The sequence below is a fragment of the Saimiri boliviensis genome, chromosome 5 (assembly GCF_048565385.1).
Source record: "Saimiri boliviensis isolate mSaiBol1 chromosome 5, mSaiBol1.pri, whole genome shotgun sequence".
Classification (NCBI taxonomy): domain Eukaryota; kingdom Metazoa; phylum Chordata; class Mammalia; order Primates; family Cebidae; genus Saimiri; species Saimiri boliviensis.
In genome coordinates, this window is record NC_133453.1 from 108840333 (window position 1) to 108867556 (window position 27224).

General features: G+C 47.8%; 1 protein-coding gene across 4 annotated transcripts in view; it reads right to left on the reverse strand.

The window, feature by feature from the left end:
• Positions 1-27224, reverse strand: part of MYO7B (myosin VIIB) — a 98782-nt gene that overhangs the window by 63156 nt on the left and 8402 nt on the right. For all 4 annotated transcript variants that reach the window (XM_074399811.1, XM_074399810.1, XM_074399813.1 and 1 more), the window contains exons 2-7: positions 14696-14736; positions 10665-10778; positions 9511-9663; positions 8081-8265; positions 5083-5204; positions 1392-1534 (exon numbers count right to left, since the gene is read on the reverse strand). In XM_074399811.1, the coding sequence (XP_074255912.1) occupies positions 1392-1534; positions 5083-5204; positions 8081-8265; positions 9511-9663; positions 10665-10778; positions 14696-14713 (735 nt within the window). In that variant the 5' untranslated portion in view covers positions 14714-14736. The remainder of the gene's footprint in view (positions 1-1391; positions 1535-5082; positions 5205-8080; positions 8266-9510; positions 9664-10664; positions 10779-14695; positions 14737-27224) is intronic.

Genomic DNA, 27224 nt, shown 5'->3' on the forward strand with positions numbered 1-27224 from the left:
CTATCCCTCTCCAATCTTCCCACCCCCCAACAGGCCCCGGTGTGTGATGTTCCTCTCCCTGTGTCCACACGTTCTCATTGTTCAACTCCTACTTATGAGTGAGAACATGTGATGTTTGGTTTTCTGTTCTTGTGTTGACATTAAAAAAAAAATTTACTTACAGTATATCTATACATAGTTCTCTCTTTTCTTATTTTAACACAAAACATATTTATGGTTCTGTAACTTCCTTTTTTTTCACATGACCATGTCTCTGGGTGACCTACCTTTCCAGGTTGGGAAGGTCAAATGAGATAAAATGGGAAAAGCCTAGCACCAGGTCAGGGGGGTCGCTAAATGTGACCTTCCTTCTCAGCTGCCCACAGTGCTGAGGCATCTGTCCCTCTGACAGCCACAGTACCCTTGTTGGTGGCGTTTCTCCTCTGCTCCCCCACCGCGTGTGTGTGCTCACCTGCTCACATGCATATGTTAGGTGTCATGCCATCATACGAGAGCACCCCCTACACAGACATGCATTAATTCTGCTGTTGTGGATGCCACGTGCTGGCATTCCTGTTATTTAGGGCTGGCTACATGATCGCCCAGTGCAAAAGGAAACCATGGGAGCTCTTGCTGAAAGGCTAGTAAGAATTTCAGGTGGCAATAGCAGAGCATGAAACCAAGCATGGGGCCCCTAAGCGCAGGGCCTGGTGTGACAACACGGGCCACATGCTACTGTACTTCCCGGCCGTGTGGCATTTGGTATACTGTCATCCGTGTCTTTCTGCCATGGCCCCTAACACTCCTGAAGATACAGCCCACCCAACTAGCCTAGCTTCAGCTTCAGAATTAATTCTAGTAGAGATGAGGAATGGGAGGCACCAAACAAGAAGAAATTTATGTGAATGGAAAATTCAAAATGGAAAAAATTCTTTTTTTTTTTTTTTTGAGAGTCTCGTTCTGTTGCCCAGGCTGGAGTGCAATGCTGCAGTCTCAGCTCACTGCAACCTCTGCCTCCTAGGCTTGAGCAATTCTCCTGCCTCAGCCTCCCGAGTAGCTGGGATTACAGGCGTGTGCCACTTCCCGGCTATTTTTTTTAAAAAAACTTTTTTGTAGAGACAGGGTTTTGTCAGCTGGCCTTGAACTCCTGGGCTCAAGTAATCCACCTGCCTTGGCCTCCCATAAGTGCTGAAATTAGAGGAGTGTGCTACTGAGCTCTGACCGAAATGGAAAAAATTCCATCATTTGCTGTCCTGGAATACTGGGAAAGGGCCCTCATTATCCAGTGAGGCCTGTGGGCTCTGGGAGGGCCCCTGGGGAAGAGGGGAGGAGAGGTGAGAGTGGTGAAAGGGAGCCCCTCTTGGAAACTTCCCCCATTCCCTCAATTCAACCTGGGTGGGTGGAGGCCTCACCTGCCGGCAGACCCGGGACTTCTCCAGGAGAAACTGCTCAATGCGCGCGCCCTCAATCACCCCGCTGGGGTTGAAATAGATGTCGATGTACTTCCCAAAGCGGCTTGAGTTGTCATTGCGGATTGTCTTGGCGTTTCCAAAGGCTGAAGGTAGCCAGGCGATGCCCACGATGGGAGCAGAGAGGAGAAAATGTAATTTGAGTGGGATCATCTAAGAGGGCTTCTCAGAGGAGGTGGCCAAGCCTCTAACTGAAGGACAGGCAGGGCTGCCCCAGACAGTGATGGCAGCCAGGGGCCCGCTGAGAGGAAGACAAAAATGCAGGGAAAATCGCGGAGGTCAGAAACCACGGCATGTGCTTGCAGAGGCAGAAGTCTTGTCCGAGTGTGGGGTACAGAAGGAAAGCGGTGGAAGGCAAACAGAACCAGTTTGTAGGTAGGGCCGGGTGGCACAGAGCCTTGGATGCCAGGCTCGGAACTTGGGCAATCATTCTTCAGTGATGAGGGAAGCGGGAAAGCTTCTGCGAGAGAGCGGGAGCAGATCGACAGCTTAGAAAGATGGCTCAGGCTGCAGGACTGAGGCTGAGACGGAGAGGGCAAGCTGGTGCGGGGAGAGGGGACAGGGTGTCCAGGCCAGGACACACGGAGGCAGTCGGATCAGGAGGGGTTTGGGTTGCAGCACATTCCAAAGTGTTTTTTGTAAAGCTGTTCCTGCAAGCTTTTCTGATGTGATCCACAGTAAGAAAGATATTTTGTCTTGCATCCTAGTGTATACACATGCCCACCTGCACACACAAAGTTAGAGAACAAAATACTCAGGACTAGTTCTTAGGAAAAGTGATGTACTGGGGTGTTTCTATTCTATGATATTTTGTTTGTTCTAGAAGACTGATTTGATGGCCCATTAATGGTTAGGATGAGTTTCAGAATACCATTATCTAACATAGTCCCTTGAAAGACAGGAAAAGTGTTCCTTGGGGAAGTAGGCTTAGGAAACACATCACCCTGTCTCTCTCTCCAGGCATCCCAGTGCACAGCAGAGCCTCTGAGAAGTGCCACAGTTATGAGACCTATTTAACTTATGAAACCCAGTGTGGCCATCACGGGGGTGACTGGTTGGGTGCCTCTTCAAGAAAGAACCTGATGCAGGCAATTTTATTTTGTAGTAACTGACAGGCTGAATTTAAAATACGCTATCTATGGAGAGGTAAATGATCTAGAATAACCAAGTTTGAAAAAGAATAACAAAATTGGAGGGCACATGCTATCTGATTGCACAACTTCCTGTAAGGCTAGAGAAATCAAGACGGTGTAGCCCTGGTGAAGGATAGACAGAGGAATGGAAGAGAAGAGAGAAGCCAGGAACAGTCCCACACGTGGATGGCCAGTTGATTTCAGGCCGGGGTGGGAAGGCAAGTCAATGGAGAAAAAATAGTCTTTTTGACGAATAGGACTGGAATAATAGAGTATTGTCACATAAAACAAGAGAAAAAGAAAGAAAGGAAGGAGAGAAGGTGAGAAAGAAAGAAGGAAAGACAGAAAAGTCTTTTTGTCTTTTTTCTTTTTGAGACAGCCTCATTCTGTCACCCAGGCTGGAGTTCAGTGGTGTGATCTCAGCTCCTGGGTTCAAGTGATTCTCCTGCCTCAGCCTCATGAGTAGCTGGAATCACAGGCGCCCGCCACCACGTTCAACTAATTTTTGTATTTTCAGTAGAGACGGGGTTTCCCCATATTGGCCAGGCTGGTCTTGAGCTCCTGACCTCAAGTGATCTGACTGCCTCAGCCTCCCAAAGTGCTGGGATTACTAGTATAAGCCACCACGCCCAGCCAAGTCTTTTTCTATGCTGTGTACCTTGCACCACAGAAAAATATTGGCTCACAAATGTAGATAATAAACTGGATCAACCTAAATATAAGACCTAAAACTACAAAACATGTAGAAAAAACATAGGAGAAAATCTCTGGATTAGGCAAAGATGTCTTAGATACAACACACACAAAAAAAACATGACCCAGAAAAGAAGAAAAGGACAAATTGAACTTCATCAAATTTTAAAACTTCTGCCCCGCAAAAGACACAGTCTAGAGAAAGAAAAGATAAGCCGCAGCCTGGGACACAGTGTAAGATGTTACACTTGTCTAATAAGGGACTTGTGTCCAGAACAGGTAAAGAAGAGCTCTTAAAACTCACTAGTAAGGAAGTAGACCAATTAAAGAATAGGCGAAAGAGTTGAACTGACCCTTCAGAGAAGTTAGACGGAGGGGAGGTAAGCATGCGAAGACGCTAACATCCTTAGCCTCGGGGCCACCATAGATACAAGCACGACGCGGCACTGCTCCACACGTATCAGAGGGCAGACCGTGTCCTTCACTGTGCCAGGTGCTGGCGCGGACACAGGACAACCAGAACACTCCTGCTCTGGTTGGGAAAGTCAAATACTGCGACCACTTTGGAAGACATTTTGGAAGTTTCTGACAAAGTGAAATGGCTCACTTGCCATTTGAGCCAACAATTTCACTCCTGCATATTTATCCAAGGGAAAAACCTATGTGCACACAAAAACCTGTATGTGAATGTTTATAGAGGTTTTACTCTTAGCAGCTAAACACGATCAACAACCCAGATGTCCTTCAATTGGTAGAGAAGCTGTGGTACCACCACGCAATGGAATTCTACTCGTCATGAAAAAGGAATGAATCACCGATGCAGGCGGCAGCAAGGAAGAATTCCAAATAGCCAAGGTAGTCAGAGACAAAAGACTACAAATGCTGTGATTTTACTTCTAAGACCTTCTGGAAAAGACAAAACTGGGAGCGGGGAAAAGAACAAGTCAGTAGTTGCCAAGGAAGGGATTGGAAAGATGAGGTGACTACGAAGGGGCGTGAGGGAAGATCTGGGGGTGATGGGAACATTCTATTTCCTGAGGATGATGGGAGCCATAAGCCTGTATGAGTTTGTCAAAACTCACCAAACTGTACATGAAAAAAGGTGAATATTTACTATATGTAAAGCAAACTTGAATTGTAAAGAAACGAGAGAGACTGTGCTGTCCAGCGGCTGACAGCCTTGAGGCCGAGGCCACAGGCTTCTGGGCAGCCCCGACCGGAGACTGAGCCCAGGGTCACTGGGGCGAAGGCAGGAGCTCCCTAATGAGCCGTTTGCCCCAGAGCCCCTGCTGGGCTGGCCGAGGCTTAGGTCTGCATCACAGCATGAGCCTCTCCGACCCAAGCTGCTTCCTCTCTTTTCCCCTTCCTAAGTGTCTGCGCAGCATCTGAATTTGAAGGCTTGTCCTGCCCACTCCTGCTTCCTCCCACTTTGTCTTCGGCAGGTTTACCCCACGATAAACCTCTTGCAGGCCTCATTCTTGCCCAGCTACTGCTTTCCAGGGGACCGAAGTGCACACACCTAGCATTTCCCGAATGGATTTGATCTTGGATGTCTTTTAGAAAAGCGTACTCCTTACAATCTCGAGGAGAACACACCTGGTGAAAGTTTATTGAGTCATCAGTCTTTCCCCTTTGTAATGCCTGGGCCCCCTACCCCTACGATGCACCCCACCCTTGTGTTTTGTGTCCCAAGGGTCTGGAGGAGTTGCTGAAGGTTTGTGGTCTATCCTGTGCCTCCCTGTGGTCCCACCTGGCAGGAAGGCTCCAGTGGGGGTGGGGAGAAGGGCGGGTCCCAGAGTGATGCTTACCCTCCAGGATGGGGTTGGCTTCTAGGACCTGCTGCTCAATCCATGAATGCTGGCCACTGACGGTGGCCAGGAACTGCAGGATGAGCTTGGTGGTCTCTGTCTTGCCAGCTCCAGACTCGCCGCTGCAAAAGGGTGTGCAAGGACATGAGGCCACAAAACAGCTATTTTTTTCAACACTTCTCAACTCTCCTGCAAACCCCAGGCCTGTTTTCTGAGCCTCTGATAGGGATGACCTCTCCCCTGCAGAATCCTACTGCATTTGCCCCCAAGTCTCCTGCGGGTCTCAGGCTGCCTGTACTGTACACGTTACTGAGTTTGTCTTTTCTTCTGTGCTTGGCTGCAAGCTCCTTGGCACACGCCAATCTGGTTCATTCCAGGGTCAGCGGCACGGTGGCCAGGACATACAGAAGGATGAGTGAGATGACTCAATGTCTTCCTTTTTTTTTTTTTTTTTTGTTTGAGACGGAGTTCTGCTCTTGTTACCCAGGCTGGAGTGCAATGGCGCGATCTCGGCTCACCGCAACCTCCGCCTCCTGGGTTCAGGCAATTCTCCTGCCTCAGCCTCCTGAGTAGCTGGGATTACAGGCACGCGCCACCATGCCCAGCTAATTTTTTGTATTTTTAGTAGAGACGGGGTTTCACCATGTTGACCAGGATGGTCTCGATCTCTCGACCTCGTGATCCACCCGCCTCGGCCTCCCAAAGTGCTGGGATTACAGGCTTGAGTCACAGCGCCCGGCAGACTCAATGTCTTCCTAATGAAAGGATGGCCCACAGGCCAGCAGAGGGCTCAGAATGCAGATGCCCAGATCATGCAGGCTCTGTGGATCGAAATCTGCATTTTCACAGAATCCCCAGAGGATTCCTACACTTTACAGTTTGCATAACTGACTCCCACAGTCCCATTAGCCAGCTTCAACTCCTGGCCAAGTTTATTCCCCACTGCCCCCCACTCCCTGTACTATTTTAAAGCAAATCCCAGATATTGCTTCAGCTGAAAATATTACTTTTTTTTTTTTGAGACAGAGTTTCACACTGTGGCCTAGGCTGGAGTACAAATGCATGATTTCGGCTCACTGCAACCTCTGCCTCCTGGGTTCAAGTGATTCTCATGCCTCAGCCTCCCAAGTAGCTGGGATTACAGGCACCTGCCACCATGCCCAGTTAATTTTCATATTTTTAGTAGAGATAAGGTTTTGTCACGTTGGCCAGGTTGGTCTGGAACTCCTGGCCTCCGATGATCTGTCCACCTTGGCCTCCCAAAGGACTGGAATGACAGGCATGAACCACAGCACCCGGCCTGAAAATATTACCTTTTTAAAAATCATTATGAAAATGCCCACAATCACTATGCCAGCAAAGCAGAGCGAGATCAACAAGCCTCCACTGATGGCTGCAGACTTCCCCGAGTGCCTGTCAAGTGCCAGGCGTTTTCATAAACAACCTCCTCAAATAACCTGCCGTTGTAGAGACAGGGGCGTACAGGGACTCGCCCACAGCCCCAGGGGAGGACAGGGCAGGAGGAGAACCCAGTTGGACTCAAAGTGACAACTGACGTTCTGTTCACTGCAAGGAACCAAACGTCAGGGGGCTCTTTTCTCTCTGTGTTCACACCCAGCCAGCTCCGCCACCCTCCAGGTGGAAGCCACCCAGTAAGCTTCCAGGCCAGCCAGCCTGCAGCCCAGCTCTGCTGAGAGGCCCCTTGCCCTGCCTCCAGGGGCAGGTTGGGAGCTCCAGCTGTCTCCCAGGGCACCTTCCTGCTGCCGTCTCCAGAGCCCGGGGTTTGAATTCCCCACTTCACTGGCAACATTCTATTTCATGAGGATGGCAACATTCTATTTCATGATGATAATAGGAGCCGTAGGGTATGTCGCTGGAACAGGATCTCAGCCCCTCTGATTGTGGGTCTCTGCAGCAGTAACATGGGACCATAACATGGGAATAAGAGCATCTCCTTCAAAGGGTTGCTGAGGACGTGAAACGTGATCACCTGAGCTTTAGGACTTCATTCTGGTTTCTGTTCAGCTTCCCTCCTCAGGGAGGTCATGCTTGGTCTGCCCCCTACCTAATGCGGAGGCCAACATCACCCTTTCCTCTCCTTGCCACATTTGTCTTCAAAGCTGCTAGGACCTGCATAAAAACACACTTATTTGTTGCCTGTCTCTGCTTCTAGAATGTAAGCTCCTTGAGGAAGGGATTCTGGTCCCTTTGGTTAGCTGTTGCTTCCCCATGTTAGGACAGTGCGGGTGGGGCATGACAAAACCTCAAATGATTGAATGAATGAAGGAATGAATGAATGACTCTACTATAGCACCAAGCAAGGTGCCCGGGAGCCAAATTCTCACTCCGCCTCCCGTTCCCTTCAATGCTCTCTCCTCCCGACACCAGGAGGGCTGTGATCACTGGTAGAGAGGCCAGGCCAGGCAGGGAGTCTCTGAAGCAGAATCAGGACCTGGACTGGAGGGGACACTTTCCTTCTGGTTCCCTGGTGACCTGAGAGCTGCCCCTGGGGCTGCTACTGCTCTGTCCTCACCCGAGGCCTGCCCTGAGACTTTTTTGAGTGGGCCCTCACCTAACCTGGGCCCCATATCTTTTTCTTTTTTTATTTTTACAGAGATAGGGTCTTATTCTGTTGTCCCGGCTGGTCTCAAACTCCCAGCCTCAAGCAATCCTCCTGCCTTGACCTTCCAAGTCACCGGGATTATGGGCATGAGCTACCATGCCCGACTCCCAGACCCCATTTCTAAAGGAACCCAGCCCAACTTTCTTCCTTGACTCAGTAAACCTTTGTTCAGGGCTGGGCAGTCCAGTCTCTGGTGATACAATGAAAGTCTAGGTTCTGCAGGAAGGAAGCTTTGGAGGAACTGCTCAGGGTGCAGGGCAGCCGGGGTGTGTGCCATTGGGTAGGGAGAGCTCCTGCCCCACCCTCCTTGCTGGCACGCTGGTCGGGAGCAGTTCAGGGAGATGCCAGGAAGCGGTGCTGACCCCTCCGCCTCACCTGATGATGCAGCACTGGTCCCTCTTGTTCTTCTTCATGTTGAAGTAGCAGTTGTTGGCGATGGCAAAGACATGTGGGGGCAGTTCGCCCATGTGGCGGCTGTAGTAGAGCTGCACCTGCTCCAGGGTGTAGAGGGGCAGCACCTGGAATGGGTTCACGGCCACCAGGATGGAGCCTGTGTACGTCTGAGAAGGGAGCGGGTGGTTAGTGCCCTCTACCCCCGGCAGAGACCCTCGGCCCTGGCCTTGGCCTTGGCCCTGACCTCAGGGGGTTATCAGAGCCACTGACTTTGGTGGGGAAGGAGAGTCCGATTCTGGACCAGGGAGATAAGACATTTGGCTGCACAGACCCCTCCTCTGGGAAGAATGGAATGTCCACCAAGAAGGTGAGCTCCCAGGGGACACGTTTCCAGGAAGACAACATGTTGACTGTTTAGTGCCCTGCCTGGTTCTTAGAAGGGGCTCGATAAAAAATGGACCAAGTATGAAATGGGTTTTCACCTGCATCCCACGGGGTTCTTCACGTAGCCTGGTCAGCAACTGGCCCTCACAGACCCCAACCACAAATTCCGTGTGCCCCTGGGACCTCTACCCTGGATCAGCTGCCCATCTGGAGCCCCCACCCAGCCCCACTGCCCCTCAGGGGTGGCACAGGCAGAGCCTGTGGCTCTGATAAGCCACAGGACCACGCATCCTGGTTTTTACTTTAGGAAAGGAGAGGACATGTCCTCTGGCTTCAGGCTGTGCCACCAGAAGCAGAGAGTATGCACAAGCCCTTTAGAAGCACAAGCTGCCTTCCTCTGAGAGCCCAGGAGGGCTGGTCACAACCAAGCTAGCCACCCCTCCAGACCAGAGAGGCCGTGACTTCTGCAAGCCACACCTGCTTAGGCTGAGCTGGTGTCGGTTTTGGAATGCCACCTCCTCCCCTGGGGAAATCTGCACTGGAACCAGGACTTGAGCTTCGGGCTAGCGCCGACCTCCACCCAGGTCAGGTTCGTGGGGAGGGCCCACATTCACCCTCGTGGCCCCCTCATCTGGTGAATCAGGACCTTGGGATCTGGGCTGTTATGGGACTCACTCTTGGGAGGCCAGGGGCTTTCTGTCCAGTGACCCTGTCTCTACAACATGCCCGGGAAGGAGAGGGCGGAGGGCGATGGCCATCTGCAGCCCTCACTGAGCACAGACTGTGCCAGGCCCTGTGCTGTCACTCTAGGCATCGGCTTCCTCCCCTCCAGGGTGGGATCACCCTGCTAGTTTGGGACTGGGCAGCAGAGACTGGGAAAAGTTAGGTACCTCACCCACCTCCCTTAGTGAGGGCATGAGGGGCAGTGCCTGGCCCCAGACCCCCTGTGCATCATTTTCTTCTCCCGGTCCAGGAGGTCGGCACCCATGGGGGGGCTCCCCCATGGACACAGGGCTGGGGAGACTCACGTAGATCTTGTGCTGCTGGTAGCGGATCAGGAGGTTGTGCACTATGCCCGCCTCGTTCAGATCCCCCAGGCGGATCATGTCATCCACACCCTGGACTGAGTTGGGGTGCATGGGGCTGAGGGCACCAAAGTCCTCTGCTTGAATCCAGTGTTCCTGGAACAACAGGTACAGACTCCTCAGGGGCGGCCTCCATCCCGGTGGCCAGCCTGCCACACTCTGCCCTCTAACTTCTCAGCAGCAAGTGATCTTCTGGGTCACGGATCAGCTGACCGGGGGCTGGTGGCCAGCCTCTGGCCAGGGTCGGTCTATGAGAAGGGTCAAGGGATTCCTGTGACAGGATCAGTGTCATCTATGGCTGGGTCAACATGGCTTTAGAGCCTAGGGTTAGGGTGTAGCTGGGGCAAGGGCTGAATTTCAGATCAGGGACAAAGGAGCTTGAAGCCGGAAGTTAGATTTAGGGTCAGGTTGCAGCTGGGGGCCTTGCAGGTTGTTGGAATAAGAGTGTGCAAGTGAAAGTGTTTTTAAAAACTACAGTGTTATTCAAATAGGAGATAGTGTTATTATCTTACTGACTTCCATCATCTGGATCTCACAGGCCACAGCCTAGAAACTTCTCTTTGGAGGCTAAGACTGCAGCACCCAGCTGGGCAGACAGGACAATCTGAGAAGCTAAGTGGCCGGCTGGACATTCCCCTGTAAGCCCCTCCCCACTCACCACCTGGCTGGCCCTGACCTCTCCGGTGGACGAGCTGGTCACCCTCAGGCCACCCCAGGTCGCCGGCCTCTCACGTGTGCGTTTTACCCCGTCCTGCCCCTCCACACACCTCCCTCATCCACCTTTCCCACCTGCCCCTTTCACTTTGCAAACCCGCTGTCTGCCCCTGTGGCCCTGCCAGAGCCCCTTTCGCACTTCCCCACTGCCTGCTCCCCTAATTCTCTTCATTTCCCAGAACTGCAACTCTTGAAACATTCCCAAGGACACACAGGACATGTTCACCATGGCAGGACTCCACCGTGATCTGTCCTGCCACCCAGGTCCCCACTTGGTCTTGGGGCCCCTGGTGTTGGGGCGAGGCTCCTCAGGGAGGGGATGGCTCTGGAGCCCTGGATGTGGGGGCAGGGCGGGGCCCAGATTAAAGCCCCAGAACACTGACCTTGCCCTCGTCATCTTCAACCAAGACTTTGCCTGGCTTTGTCTCTTTGATGATGCCCCCGATGGCCACGCCGGTCTTGTGGGTGGAGGGAGGCTCCAGCCACACGTGGTCACCCTGGAGGGCAGACAGAAGACAACAGTGTGATCCCCCCTGTCTGTTCCCCTCACTGCTGGAGACTTACCTCTCCTGGGGGCTGTCAGAACTCTCAAGTTCCAGTTCCGAACTCTCAAGGTGGCTGGAGCTTGTCTCTCCTTTCCTATCCTCCTCTCTCCCTCTTCCTCTCCCATCTCTCTTTCTCCTTCTCTCTCCTAGCCCAGGTTCCCTTTGAGCATGTGTCGCCTGCCCTCCTCACTGGGCAGGTACCAAGTGCCTATACGGCTTCTCTCCATGCTTTTGTCTTGTCTGGAACAATAAGCTGACAAGAACAGGAGCTCAGGTTTCACCACAGCACCGCTCATAAAGAACAAGAAACCTAGCTACCATTTAGGAAGCTGGAGTGCTGAGTGGTTGAGAAAGTGCTTCTCAAGCTTGCTGATGGCAGCAAGATTGAACTTCCACTTGTATCCTCTCGGAAATCATCCACGAGCAATAGAAGGATGAGAAACAGAAACGCGCACATCATTTTCCATGAAACTGGGAGAAGAGGATGAGCTTCTGAACCGGAGAGCAGGCAAAAGGGCTGCTAGAAGATGCAGGAGGGAGCTGAAAAGGTGCCCCCAGCTGTAGATTCCAGAAAGAGACGGCAGAGTTCACTTCTCCAAGGAAGGAGCCCATCCTGGGGTGCAAACGTGGCATGTCTTGCTGTGGCGGCACAAGGTGGCGTCAGAGCTTGCCTGGCCTGTCTTGGTTCTAAGAAATAGATCATATTTGCAGGTCTGCCATATTTGCAGGAAGCATTCTCTCTATGGGGTGGGAAAAGTCAAGCCTTGCCCTGTGAACAGCTCTGTAGTACCCAGATCTACTAGGTGGGAGAAGTAACGACTAAAAACTCACATGTGAGATTTCTGCTAGCCTGCACGGTGGCATTGAACTTGCATGAACCTCCTTTTAACCCAGGAAAGCTCACCCCATCTGAAGAGAAGTAATCCGAAGGGAACCAGCACAGGTGTGTGTTCAGAGGTGCTGAAACTCAAGAGGAGGAAAGGAGCGAATAACACTCAGCAAAAGAGAACTAACTGCCACAGACCAGCGGGAAGTGTGACCAAGCATTTCACCGTAATTTACAAAGACTGACCAAAGACTAGGTCAGAGGCAAGAGGGCCCAGGAATTAGATACAGGACAACTGAGAAGGACGAGACAGCTGTAATGGGTGCCTGTAATCCCAACTATTCAGAAGGCTGATAAGTAAGAATCATTTGAGTCTGGGAGGTGGAGGTTGCAGTGAGCTGTGATCGCACCACTGCGCTCCAGCCTTGCTTACGGAGTGAGACTCTGTCAAAACAAAAACAAATAAATAAAAAATAAAATAAAATTAGAATTAGGAAGAAGATAGCTATAGAAGATGGAAAAAGATATAAATAAACTTTGTTGTATGGACTGAATTGTGTCCCTCCAGAATTCATATAGTGAAGCCCCAACTCCTGACATGACCCTATTTGGAAATAAGGCCTTCAGGGAGGTAATTATGGTTAGATACGATTCAAAAGGTTAGGTCCTAATCCAATAGGACTGGTGTCTATAAAAAAGGAAGAGACACCAGAGTGAGATGCTCTCTCTGCTCTCTCTCTCTCTCTCTCTCTCTCTCTCTCTCTCTTTCTCTCTCTCTCTCTCCCCCTCTCCTCACTCCCCAGCACAGAAGAAAGGCCATGTGCAGATACAATGAGAAGACAGCCATCTACAAGCCAGGGAAGAGAGGCTTCACCAGACACCAATCCTGAAGGCACCTTGACCTTGGACGTCCAGCCTCCAGGACCGTGATGATATAAATGTCTGTGATTTAGGCTGCCCAGTCTGTGGTATTTTGTTACGGCAGTCCAAGCCCCAGTGAAGTAGACAGACGTGGGTTCTAATCCCTGCTCTATATTCCATGAGTTATGCAGCCTTGGGAAAGTTACTTAACTACTTTCAACTCCAACTTCCTTATCTGCTGAAAGGGCCGCTTCACGGGGCTGTTGTGAAGATGGAAGGCTCCATGGTAGGGAGCCGGCATAGTGTCCAGCACCAAGGGCACCACAGAGGGTTCAGCAACTGCGTAGGCCCTCTGAAAGACTTAGGAAAAGGGTGACTACTCTGCACTTTTGGAGGCCGAGGCGGGCAGATCGCCTGAGGTCAGGAGTTCAAGACCAGCCTGACCAACATGGTGAAACCCCATCTCTACTAAAAATACAAAAATTAACCAGGTATGGTGGTGGGTGCCTGTAGTTCCAGCTACTTGGGAGGCTGAGGCGGGACGATTGCTTGAACCCAGGAGGCCAAGGTTGTAGTGAGCTGAGATCGCACCACTGCACTACAGCCTGGGTGACAGAGTGAGACTCCTTCTCAAAAAAAAAAAAAAAAAAAAAAAAGGATGACCGCTTACCACTCAAAGACTTAACCTCTGGGGACAGAGCAGCCCTGCCATTATAATTGTGACTAATAGGGCACCACATGGTATTTTTCTAAACTCTGCTTGTCATGTTCCCAGAGGAACAGTTGGCGTTAATGCATCCCATGGGCATATTCCTTTGTGAAATGTTTGGCTTTGCCTTGAAACCACATCATGCTCCAAAGTGGAGCCACACTCTCGTGTTTGTTACTTAGTCACCAGAAGCCCTCACAACCTGACGTTTTAGACCACGCGTGTCCTCTCTCCGGCCTAACAGCCTAAGCTCTATTCTGTCATTGAAAACAAGAAGCCAAGCTTGTCTGCCCATTCTGTGAGTCAGATGCTGCCAGCCTTAGTGGCAGCATCAGGGGCTCCTGCTTAGTGAAGGTCCTCCTCTCAGCAGTGTGGTCCAGCAGCCAGGAACGAAAGCCTACGTGTGTGTGGCTTTGCATGCAGGAGGAGAACAGGTGGGACATTTTCTTATCAAAGAGCACTTAGCAGCACTGTCCAGCTCTCCTGGACTCTGTGGGGCATGAGGCAAGGTTGGAAATATGGAAGACAGGGAAGGATGCACAGGCTGGTTTGGGGTCTCTCCTCTGGGCTCCCCAGCCTCGGAGCTCTCCACCCTGCACACCCCACCTCCAGGCTTCTCAAGGCCTGTCCCTGCCTCCCAGGGCAGGGCGGTTCCCCAGCGTCTGTTGATTGGATGTAAATGCAAAACTCCTCTGCTTCCTTCCTATGGAGGAGCCATCTCTTGGCCACTGGGACACAGGGATATTTGTTGAGTGACAAGAACACAATGCAGAGTCCAAAGCGATGATTTGGACCTGGGTTTCAGTTCGACCCATGCCCACAGTTCTCCAGTTCCCTGTTTTCTCTAGGGGAGCTCCCTGCCACTGCTGCAATGAGACAACTGGGAAATCCCTTTGTTGGCCGTGCACGGTGGCTCACACCTGTACTCCCAGCACTTTGGGAGGCCAAGGCAGGTGGCTTTGAGCTCAGGAGTTTAAGACAAGCCTGGGCAATGCGGTGAAATCCTGTCTGTACAAAAAATATAAAAATTAGCTGGGTGTGTTGGTATGCACCTGTGGTCCCAGCTGCTCAAAAGGCCGAGGCTGGAGGATCGCTTGAACCTGGGAGGCAGAGATTGCCACGAGCCAAGATCACACCACTGCACTCCAGCCTGGGTGACAGAGTGAGACCCTGTCTGAAAAAAAGAAAGAAAGAAAGAAAAAAGTAATCCCTTTGTCAAGACAAAGGGACATGTTAAGCCCTGCATGGAAGTGAGGGATAACCACGCATACCTGTACGTGTGTCACCGAGGCCAGTGACTGGCCGAACTTGTTTTCTTTAGATGCTAAAGTCTGTCTTCTTACCTAAACTTCTTTGTCTCTGGTATTTTCCTATGGGATCTCATTGCCTTTCCTCTCTTTCCTTGGGACCGATTCAACACAGCCTTGAGTAACTTACACCAATAACCCCTAGATCAAATCATACAATTCTTACCAGCCTGAGCCCCGACATTCTGGGTCAGCAGTTCCACATGCCTGTAAGGAGAGAGAAAGCAGAACGTCAGCTTCACGCACACCCCGGATAGGAGCCCCTGGAGCCCAGGAGCTGGGCTTGTTCACCTGCACGTCCCTACGTGCCTGGGATGGGACCTGGCTCAAAATCAGTGCTGAATCAGTGGGTGAATGAGTCAGAGTCCTAGCGCAAGAGCTGTTCTCAGCTTCTTCATCGTACGTTACCTTTGATGAAGACGTATTTCACACTCATTCCTGGGCTTGATAGAGGAAGCAGGTGATTCCCTGTCATCCAGAAGCCCCACTTTTATCTGCTCAGACATCCATGAAAACCAGTCATCACCGCACATCCTGAGAAGTGCTCAGGTAAGCAGCCACTGGAGCTTCAGACACATCACACACTTTAAACCTCACAGCACTGCAGAACACGAGTGTTCCCCTGCTTTAGACACGGGACTCAATGCAGGAAAGGTGACTCAGTTAATTAGTAACAGCTGGGAATTAAACTCAGATCTGCCTCCTTTCCAACCTGTCCCCAGCACCTGGTGGCTCTAGAGGGTGCAGGCAGCCAGGCCCAAGTAGCAGTCAGCAGGAGTGGGGAGGGGCCTCCTTGTCCCATCTGAAGGAGGAAACCCCGAGTTACCCTGACTGAGTGCTGGCATCTTCCCGTCTCTGTGCTGAGCAGTGCAAACTGGGTACCAGGTCTATTGCTAAGTTCTGTCGTGGTGATTTGTGAGATTTTGGTGCACCCATCACGAGAGCAGTATACACTGAACCCAATTTGTAGGGTTCAACAGAGGTAGTCTTTCATTCTTCACGCCCCTCCCACCCTTTCCCCGCAAGTCCGCAAAATCCACTGTGTCATTTTTACGCCTTTGCATCCTCATAGCTTAGCTCCCACTTATGAATGAGAACATACGATGTTCGGTTTTCAGTTCTTGAGTTACTTCACTTAGAACCATAGCCTCCAATCTCATCCAGGTCACTGTGAATGCCACAGTTCCTTTACCCACTTGTTGACTGATGGGCATTTAGGCTGGTTTCACATTTTTGAAGTTGTGAATTGTGCTGCCGTAAACATGTGTGTGCAAGAATCTTTTTTATGTAATGACTTCTTTTTCTCTGGGTAGATACCCATTGCTGGACCAAATGGTGGTTCTACTCTTAGTTCTTTAAGGAATCACGACACTGTTTTCCAGACTGGTTCTAGTTTACATTCCCACCAGCGGCATAGAAACATTCTCTTTTCATCGCATCCACGCCAACATCTTTTATTTTTTGATTTTTTTTTTTTTATCATGGCCATTCTTGCGAGAGTAAGGTGGTATCGCATTGTGGGTTTGATTTGCATCTCCCTGATCATTAGTGATGTTGAGCGTTTTTTCATGTTTATTGGCCATTTGTTGGGGAAGGAGACCTCGTAAGTGCCGAGGCAGGAGTCAGAAGCCTCAGCTTATTCCCATATAAATAATGAAGAAGAAAATAACTAGAGATATAATCATAGCAGTTATTCATAGGTGATCTTGGTTATTCATATGTGATCTTAGTTATTCATAGGTAATCTTAGTTCTTTTGCTAATGCCTTTCAGGTCCCAAAGTGTGAACCTGGAGTGACTTGGTGAAAGGAATGACCCTAAGGCAAGATGCTTTAAATCCTCTGTCATGCTCATGTAAGGGCTGCTGGAGGGCGCCTCGGCTGCGTGGCAGCACCAGTGCTGGGGAAGTGCCCACTGTTTAGCCAGCCAGGGAAGGAGACGTCCAAGATGGCTGAGACGTCTCCTTCCTCAGGGGAGTTAGGAGAGAACTCCGCTCCTCCAAGCTCTTGCGGAAGGCCTGATGGCTGTCAGGTAGGCCTGCAGACATCCGGGGGGTTAATTGTCTCTATGTGATGCTGTGTTTCAGTGGTCATGTTCCATGTCCACTCTCATGTCCCACTTCTGCACCTGGTTCCTTTTTTCTCAGAAGAGATAATCAATAAAAGTAATATAAATCTTAAGGTCTTTGTTCTTTCTTGACAAGTATGGAAGAGTGCTGATGCATTATGTTGCTTACCTCATCTTGGCTACTAGAAAGCCTTGGGCCCCTACCTGTATAACACGTGATGTACTTGACCCTATCACTGACCATCAATGCCACGCCCTACCTACCCTGCCCACAGCTTTGTACCCAATAAAAGTCAGAGTGCATGGACACTCCGGGCCACTACCGGACTCTGCACTTGGTTGGCAGTGGACCCCTGAGCCCAAACTCTCTTTTCTCTATCTCTGTGTCTTGTGTCTATTTCTACAGTTTCTCGTCTCCACACCAGCAGAGAGGGGCTCCAAGGACCCTGTAGGGCGGACCCTACACATTTGTATACCTTCCTTTGAGAGTTGTCTATCCATGTCCTTGGCCCACTTTTTGATGGGATTTTTTTTTTTTTCTCGATAATTTGTTTTAGTTCCTTGTAGATTCTGGATACTAGTCCTTTGTCAGATGCATAGCGTGTGAAGATTTTCTCCTACTTTGTGGATTGTCTGTTTACTCTGCTCACTGTTTATTGTGCTGTGAAAAAGCCCTTCAGTTTAAGTCCCACCTATTTATCTTTGGTTTCGTTGCATTTGTTTTTGGATTCTTGGTCATAAAATCTTTCCTAAGCCAACATCTAGAAGGGTTTTTTTGGATATTATCTTCCAGAATTTTTTTGGTTTCAGGTCTTAGATTTAAGTCCTTGATCCATCTTGAGTTGATTTTCCTATAAGGTGAAAGATGAGGATTCAGTTTCATTCTTCTACATGTGGCTTCCCAATTATTCCAGCACCATTTGTTGACTAGGATTGTTGAATACAGTGTCCTTTCCTGACTTCATGTTTTTGTTTGCTTTGCTGAAGATCAGTTGGCTATAAGTAGTTGGGTTTATTACTGGGTTCTCTATTTGGCTCCATTGGTCTGTGTGCCCATTTTTATACCATTACCATAAAAGGGGGAGAGTACTACATCAAGGGAACACCCCATGGAACAAAAGAGTCTGAACAGCAGCCTTGAGCGCAGACACAGCCTACCCAAATGAGAAGGAACCAGGAAAGCAATTCTGGTAAAAAGACAAGGTTCTTTGTTTCATCATATTACCAGAAAATCATACCCCCCAAAATCACACTAGCTCACCAGCAACGGGTCCAAACCAAGAAGAAATCCCTGACTTATTTGAAAAAGAATTCATAAGATCAATTATTAAGGGAATCAAGGAGGCACCAGAGAAAGCTGAAGTCCAATTTAAGGAAATAAAAAAAGATACAAGAAACAAGGGGAGAAATCTTTAGTGAAACAGCACAAATAAAAAAAAATGCAACTTAGAGAAATGCAAAAGTTTCTGGAAAGTCTCAGCAATAGAGTCGAACAAGCAGAAGAAAGAACTTCGGAGTTCGAAGACAAGCTCCGAATTAACCCAATTCAGAATTAACCCAATTCAACAAAGATGAAGAAAAAAGAATTTTAAAAAAATGAAGAAAGCATTCAAGAAGTTTGGGATTATGTAAAACCACCAAACCTAAGAATGATTTGCATTCCTGAGGAAGAAGAGAAATCTAAAAGTCTGGAAAACATTTTTGGAAGAATAATCAAGGAAAACCTCCCTGGCCTGCTAGAGACCAAGACATCCAAATATGAGAAGCCCAGACATCCAAATACAAGAAAGAACACCTGGGAAGTTCATCACAAAAAGATCATCACCTAGGCACATTGTTATCAGGTCATCTAAAGGCAAGTCGAAGAAAAGGAATCTTAGGAGCTGTGAGGCAAAAGCACCAGGTAACCTATAAAGGAAAATCTATCATATTAACAGCAGATTTCTCAGCAGAAACATTAGATGCTAGAAGGGATTGTGACCTATCTTCAGCCTCCTTAAACAAAACAGTTATCAGCCAAGAATTTTGTATCCAGCAAAACTAAGCTTTGTAAATAAAGGAAAGGTACAGTCTTTTTAAGACGAATGCTGAGAGAACTTGCCACTGCCAAACCAGCATTACAAGAACTACAAAAAGGAGCTCTAAATCTGGAAACAAATCCTGGAAACACATCAAAACAGAACCTTTTTAAAGCAAGAATCTCACAGCACCTATAAAACAAAAATACAATTTTTAAAAAAAGATACACGGGCAACAAATAGCATGATGAATGGAATAGTACCTCACATCTCAATACTAACGTTGAATGTAAATGACATAAATGTGCCACTTAAAAGATACAGAATTGCAGAATGGATAAGAATTCACCAACCAAGCATCTGCTGCCTTCAAGAAAATCACCTAACACATAAGGACACACATAAAAAGGTAAAGAGGTGGAAAAAGACATTCTATGCAAATGGACACCAAACAAGAGCAGGAGTAGCTATTCTTCTATCAGACAAAACAAACTTTAAAGCAACAGCAGTTTAAAAAGACAAAGAAGGACATTATACCATGGTAAAATACCTTGTTCAACTGGAAAATATCAATCCTAAATATATATGAACACTGGAACTCCCAAATTTATAAATTACTGCTAGACCTAAGAAATGAGATAGACAGCAACGCAACAATATTGGGGGACTTCAGTACTCCACTGACAGCACTAGACAGGTCATCAAGACAGAAAGTCAACAAAGAAACAGTGGACTTAAACTATACCCTGGAACAAATAGACTTAACAGATATTTACAGAACATTCTACCCAACAACCACAGAATATACATTCTATTCCTCAGTGCTGGAACTTTCTCCAAGATAGACCGTATGATAAGACACAAAACAAGTCTCAATAAGTTTAAGAAAATTAAGCCAGGCGCAGTGGCTCAAGCCTGTAATCCCAGCACTTTGGGAGGCCGAGGCGGGTGGATCATGAGGTCAAAAGATCGAGACCATCCTGGTCAACAAGGTGAAACCCCATCTCTACTAAAAATACAAAAAGTTAGCTGGGCATGGTGGTGCGTGCCTGTAATCCCAGCTACTCAGGAGGCTGAGGCAGGAGAATTGCCTGAACCCAGGAGGCGGAGGTTGCGGTGAGCCAAGATCGCGCCATTGCACTCCAGCCTGGGTAAAAAGAGCGAAACTCTGTCTCAAAAAAAAAAAAAAGAAAGAAAGAAAGAAAGAAAGAAAAGAAAGAAAATTGAAATTATATCAAGTACTCTCTCAGACCACAGTGGAATAAAACTGGAAATCAACTCCAAAAGGAACCTCCAAAACCATGCAAATACATGGAAATTAAATAACCTGCTCCTGAATGATCATTGGGTCAACAATGAAATCAAGGTGGAAATTTTAAAATTCTTCAAACTGAATGATAATAGTGACACACCTCTGGGATACAGCAAAGGCAGTGCTAAGAGGAAAGTTTATGCCCTTAAATGACTACATCAAAAAATCCGAAAGGGTACAAGTAGACAGTCTAAGGTCACATCTCAAGGAACTAGAGAAACAAGAACAAACCAAAGGTAAACCTAGCAGAAGGAAGGAAATAGCCAAGATCAGAGTAGAATCAAATGAAATTGAAACAACAACAACAACAACAACAAAAACCCTACAAAAGATAAATGAAACAAAAAGCTGGTTCTTTGAAAAGAAAAATAAAATTGATAGACGATTAGCAAGATTAACCAAGAAAAGAAGAGAGAAGATTCAAATAAGATCAGCTAGAAATGAAACAGGAGATATTACAACTGACACCACAGAAATACGAAAGATCACTCAAGGCTGCTTTGACACCTTTATATGCATAAACTAGAAAGCCTAGAGGAGATGGATAAACTCCTGGAAAGATACAATCCTCCTAATTTAAATCAGGAAGAATTAGAAACCCTGAACAGACCAATAACAAGCAGTGAGATTGACACGGTGATAAAAGAATTACCAACAATAGCAGAGAAAAGTCCAGGGCCAGACAGATTCACAGCTGAATTCTACCAGACATTCAAAAAAGAAATGATACCAATCCTATTGACACTATTCCACAAGATAGAGAAAGAGAGAATTCTCCCTAAATTATTCTACGAAGCCAGTATCACCCTAATACCAAAACCAGGAAAGCACATAACCAAAAAAGAAAACTACAGACTAATATCCCTGATGAACACAGATACAAAAATCCTTAACAAAATACTAGCTAACTGAATCCAAATCAAAAAGATAATCCACCATGATCGAGTGGGTTTCATACCAGGCCTGCAGAGATAGTTTAACATACGCACGTCAATAAATGTGATACACAACATAAATAGAATAAAAACAAATGTTACATGATGATCTCAATAGATGCAGAAAATGCATTTGACAAAATCCAGCATCTGTTTATGATTAAAACCCTCAGCAAAATCGGCATACAAGGGACATAAATAAAACCATCTATGATAAACCCACAGCCAACATAATACGGAATGGGGAAAAGTTGGAAGCATTCCCTCTGAGAACTGCAACAAGGCAAAGATGCCCACTCTCACCACTCCTCTTCCACATAGTACTGGAAGTCCTAGCCAGAGCAATCAGACAAGAGAAAGAAATACAGGTCATCCAAATTGGTAGAGAGGACGTCAAACTTAGATCTTTTGGGGACAAAAGTGGTCAGATTAACACCTGTGAATGGAATACAAAAATACCAAACATTGAAACATCCCCAGTGTACCCACACATATGTACAATTATTATGTGTCAATCAAAAATATTAAAAGGCCTAAAGAGAAGAAAATACAAGAAGCACACTGTTTTTCCCAAAAGCCAACTTGAACCAGAAGGAAGCATACATGTCGTGGGCCCCTGTGGTCCGTCGCCCTCCTATGAATACTGTGATTTCCCTTGAACTGATTCCTGATCTCGCCTTGCACAGCCCCAGCCTTGGAGCTGAGCAGGGTTGGGGATGCATTCCACCCGCTTACAGACAGCATCAGGGTGGTCTCATGGCCTTCACCTCCACTAGGTCTTCAGCAATGTCCACAGATCCTTCTTTAGACCCCAGTCAGTTGTTTCTGCCAAAATCCCTACTTCAAAGCTCCTTTTCACCACTCACTCTGCAGAATGCCTTGACCTGTTTCACTGAAGCAAGAGAGAAACCACACTCAGCTTCCAGCGCAGCCACTCCCAGACTTCTCCATACCTCTGCACACTTAGATGACTGCCAGGGGACAGGGAGCCTTGACAGCCCACACAAATCCTTCCAGCCTGCTTTCTCCAGCCTCCACTTTTAAGGCCCTTGCCTTATCAATTACCGTAGTGGTTTAATAAACGTCTCCAAATTCTTTGGCACATCTCTGCTCACAAGATGGAGACAAATTCACCTCACCTGGAGTGTGGCCTTAGTGATCTGCTGTGTCAAATAGAAGAAGGTAGAAGAATGGAGTACAGCCTCTGAGATTAGTTTGCAAAGTCTCTGTGGTTTCCGGCTTGCTTTTTCTCTAAGATCACTTGGCCTGGGGAGCCTGGAGGTTGTGAGGATGCTCAAAGAGCCCTAAGGAGAGGCCTGTATTGTGAGAACTGAGGGCCCCAGTTAACAGCTGTGTGATCTTGGAAGGGACCCTCCAGCCCCAGCTGTGGCTTCAGATCACCACAGTTCAGCCAACATTCTGACTACAACTTTACAGTCAACAACAAATTAGGATGCAGGCACACACGGGGAAGACGGCGTGAAGAGGCAGCAAGAGGACAGATGGCTGTGCCCACATCCGCAAGCCAAGGAGAGATGCTTGGAAGAAGCCAATCCTGCTGACACCTTGATTTTGTAGTTCCAGCCTCCAGAACAGTGGAGAATATACATTTCCATCTTCTAAGCCCCACCGCCACTCCATTCTCAGTCTGTGGTATTTGGTTATGGCAACCCAAACAGGTACTACAAACCCCATGAGGGTCTCTGGGCCAGAACCACCCAGATAAGCTGCTCTTAGATTTCTGACCCCCAGAACCTGTGTGAGATAATCAATGCTTGTTATTCTAAGCTGTTAAAGTTTGGGATAACTTGTTATGCAGCAATGAGTGACTAATACAATTATCCTCTCCTCACATCTTCGTCCTCTCCCACTCTGCTGGTCCTTTGCCCTCTGAATAGGGACAAGCTCAGGTCCTGTCTATCTTAAAATGAATTTTCTTGACCTCACCGTCCCTGTCCAGCTTGAATACCCTCCCCCTCCTTGTGTTTGCACCACAGCCAAGTTGCCGGAAGGAGCCACCCCATAACACTGCCTCCACCTCACCTTTCTTTTTTTTTTTTTTTTTTTTGAGACGGAGTTTCGCCCTTGTTACCCAGGCTGGAGTGCAATGGCGCGATCTCTGCTCACCGCAACCTCCGCCTCCTGGGTTCAGGGTTCAGGCAATTCTCCTGCCTCAGCCTCCTGAGTAGCTGGGATTACAGGCACACGCCACCATGCCCAGCTAATTTTTTGTATTTTTAGTAGAGACGGGGTTTCACCATGTTGACCAGGATGGTCTCGATCTCTCGACCTCGTGATCCACCCGCCTCGGCCTCCCAAAGTGCTGGGATTACAGGCTTGAGCCACCGTGCCCGGCCTTCCACCTCACCTTTCATGCCTTTCTGACCATCTCCCCTTGCTTCTACTAGGCTGCACTGCCTTTTCCTCTGCCTCTGGGGCACCACTCAATCCCCTCCCAGAGCTTCTTATTCTTTTTTTTTTTTTTTGGAGACAGAGTCTCACTCTGTTGCCAGGCTAGAGTTCAGTTGGGTGATCCCGGCCCACTGCAACCTATGCCTCTTGGATTCAAGTGATCCTCAGCCTCCTAAGTAGCTGGGACTACAGGAATGCGCCACCATGCCTGGCTAATTTTTGTATTTTTAGTAGAGATGGGGTTTCTCCATGTTGGCCAGGCTGGTCTTAAACTCCTGGCCTCAAGTGATCTGCCTACCTTGTCCTCCTAAAGTGCTGGAATTACAGGCTTGAGCCACTGTGCTTGGCCCTTTCACTCACCTTGACCTCTTGGTGTCAGAGCTGGCGATTTTTGTCTGCCTGGTATGCCTTCCTCCTATATCCTTTTGGGGAACATCTCCTCCCCTGGTTCAAATCGGGTTGCTGATGAGAATCTTGTGAATCCTGGGAACCCAAGCGGCCATGTGGTCCAAGCCAGAGCCAATCACAGCTTTCTGGGACATTCTGAATGGAAGCTGAGGGTTGGTTTTCCTCTCTAATGCCGAAATTATGAAATTCAATTCCAGAAGTACCAGGAGCTATGGTCCTAGCTTCTTAAAAATAGCTGATTTGAGAGAATAAAATTGGCAGATGTGGAAGGAAGGAGACAAAAGACAGAAATCCTGTCTCTGCCTTTTTGCAGTTTGATTATATAGGGTAAGCCATTTGGATTTGGTTGTTGGAACCAAATAATTCCCACTGATCTGCCAGCCCTTGTTCTATTCTGTTTCAGCCTGCACACACCCCTTGTGTGTGCTCACTCTCTCAGGGCCACCAGGATCATAGCCCTGCTGAGTCCCAAATTAGCGTCTCCAACCTGCATCCCTACCCTGATCTCCAGACACACCAAGGCCCCTTTCCCTTGACACGTCCCTCAGATGTGCCATGGGCAATCAAACTCAGCCTGACCATAACACCTCATCACCTTGGTCCCCAAACCTGCTCCTGACCCTGCATTCTTTATCTCAGCAAATGGAGCTAGCATTGCTAAAAGACACTTGGAGTCTCCTATTCTGCACAGTCAAATAATCCCTAGGACCTGGAGATTTTGCCTTTTAAAAATTTGAGTCTCCCAATTATACACTGTCCACAAGAAATCCATGTTAAACATGAAAACTACCTATTGGGTACCATGCTCACTACCTGGGTGACGGGATCATTTCTACCTCAGCATCACACAATATATTCACGTAACAAACCTGCACGTGTACTCCCTAATAAAAACAGAAGTTGAAATTATTTTTTAAAAACACAGATAAATTAAAAGTAAAGGGTTGGAGAAAGGGTTGAAATAGAGGGTTGGGTTAGTATTAGTTTTCTAATACTAATCAAAATAGAGCTAGATACATTCGTGTTCTGGAAAAGAAAGAAGGAAGGAAGGAGGGAAAGAAAGAAAGAAAAGAAAGAAAGACATGAAAAGAAAAGAGAGTTGGAGTAGCTATACTAGTTTTAGAGCAGACTTCAGGGAAAGGAAGATTATGAGGAAAAAGAGAAATATTACATAATGTTAAAGGGATAAATTATCAAAGAAGACATGTCAATTATTAACATGTATGCACGTGACAACAGAGTGTCAAAATACTTGCGAAGTATATTCCCAGACCTCAATGGAATTAAACTAGAAATCAATAACAGAAAGATAACTAGAAAAATCCTAAAATGTTTGGAGATTAGGAAACATGTTACTAAATAACACATGGGTCAGGTAAGTCCCAAGAAAATTTTTAAAATAAGTGAAAATTAAAAGATCACAGCAAAATGTGTGAATCCAATGAAAGAAGTACTTAAGGGAAATTTATAGTGCGAATGCATGCAAGAAAAATCTAAATTAATAATCTATCAAAATTCATACAAAGAGAAATAGATTATCTGAAAATCCTATATCTATTAGAGAAGTTGAATCCATTATTGGCAACCTTTCAAAAAAGGAAACACCAGGTGCGAATGGTTTCACTGGTAATTCTACCAAATGTTTAAGGAAGAAATGATACTAATTCTCCATAATATCTTCCAGGAAACAGAAGCAGAGGAAGTACTTTTTAACTAATTCTATGAGGCTAGCATTACTCTAATACCAAAATAAGATACAGATATTAAAAGGAAGAAAAAACTTGGCCAGGCACAGCCTATAATCCTAGCACTTTGGGAGGCCAAAGTGGGTGGATCACGAGGTCAGGAGATTGAGACCATCCTGGCCAACATGGTGAAACCCCGTCTCTACTAAAAATACAAAAACTAGCTGTGCGTGGTGGCACTCACCTGTAGTCCCAACTACTTGGGAGGCTGAGGCAGAAGAATCACTTGAACCCAGGAGGTGGAGGTTGCAGTGAGCTGAGATTACGCCACTGCACTCCAGCCTGGCGATGGAGCCAGACTCCGTCTCAGAACAAACAAACAAACAAACAAACAAACAAACAAACTTGAGGCACTTCCCTTCCTGCCATCCTTTAGTCTCCCGCCATCCTTCACTTGGGAGGATGGAAGCATCCCAAGTGGCCTTGCTGCTTCTGGGCTCTCAGAAAAATCATCTTCCATCCCACCAATCAAGTGATCTTTAGGAGATGCAAAAATTGGCCATGTCATGCCTCCCACAGCTAAGGACATGCCATATCTTTATGACATTCAAGGATCTTCAGCATCATAGCCTGCCCACCTTTTCAGCCAGCTTTGTATCTCCCCTCTTCCCTGCAGGGTGCACTGAATATCATGCAGTTCCTGAAACACTCCATGCTCTCTTTTACCTCAGTGTCTCTGTACTGGATCTGATATGAATTTGGAACACAGACACATGCACATGTGTAAGCATACATGTACGCATGTACACACATACACAGGAACAGACATCCTCACATGCAGAGGCTACAATTTTTGACCTCAGTGTTTATCCCTGTTTTTATGTGTCACATTTTGTGTCTTTCCCACACCTGTGAGAAATTTGAGAGCTGGAAAGTGACTTACTCATACTAGTCAGGGCTCAGGACATGCTTGCTGAGTAAATGGATGGATGAGTGGACAGACGAATGGGCCAGTGGATGAGCGGATGGATGAGTGGCTAGATGGAAGGGTGGGCTGATGGACGGGTGGACAGGTAAATGAATGGATGGGTTGGTAGATGGATAGGTATATGGATGAATAGATGGATGGATTAGTGGATAAATAGGTGGATGGATGGGTAGCTGGATGGATGGATAAGTAGCTGGATGGATCCACTGATGGACTGATGGATAGATTGGTGGATGGATGGATGAATGAATTAGTGGATTAATAGGTGGGTGAGTGGATGGATGGATGGTGGATGAACCAGTGGTTGGACTGGGTAAGTGAATGGGTGGATAGATTGGTGGATGAATAGGTGAATGAATAAATAGATGAATGGATTGGTGGATGGATGGGTGGATGAATGGGTAGGTGGGTGGGGGGATGGATGGACGGATGGATGGATGGCCCTGCCCAGGAAAGCAGGTGAAGCATTGCCCCTTACGAGAAGCACTGGTGTGTTTGAAAGTTTCTGCTCCTTGGGAATAGGATGACTTCTTAGTCCAGTTCCCTTTGTCAAGCCCTAAGGCAGGTCGCTGTGGCTGAGCCTATGGGGATCAGTGTCCTGCCTAATCTCAGGAACCAGAATAGGGGTGACCATTCTGGTGTTTCAGGGGAGTGTTCTTTGGGCGGAAAGGGCGTCGGAGGCTGAGTGAAGGATAAGGAAGATTTAGAAGTTACCCTGTGTCGCCAGCTGGCTGCTTTCCCTGGGATCGAAGCCATCATTCAAGGAGAACACAGGTTGAAAGGGCCGCCTCCCAGAGGAGGCAAAGTCACTAGAATCTAGATCTGGGCTCAACACCCCGAATTCGGGGCTAGTCCGGGCTGGTCAGTGGGC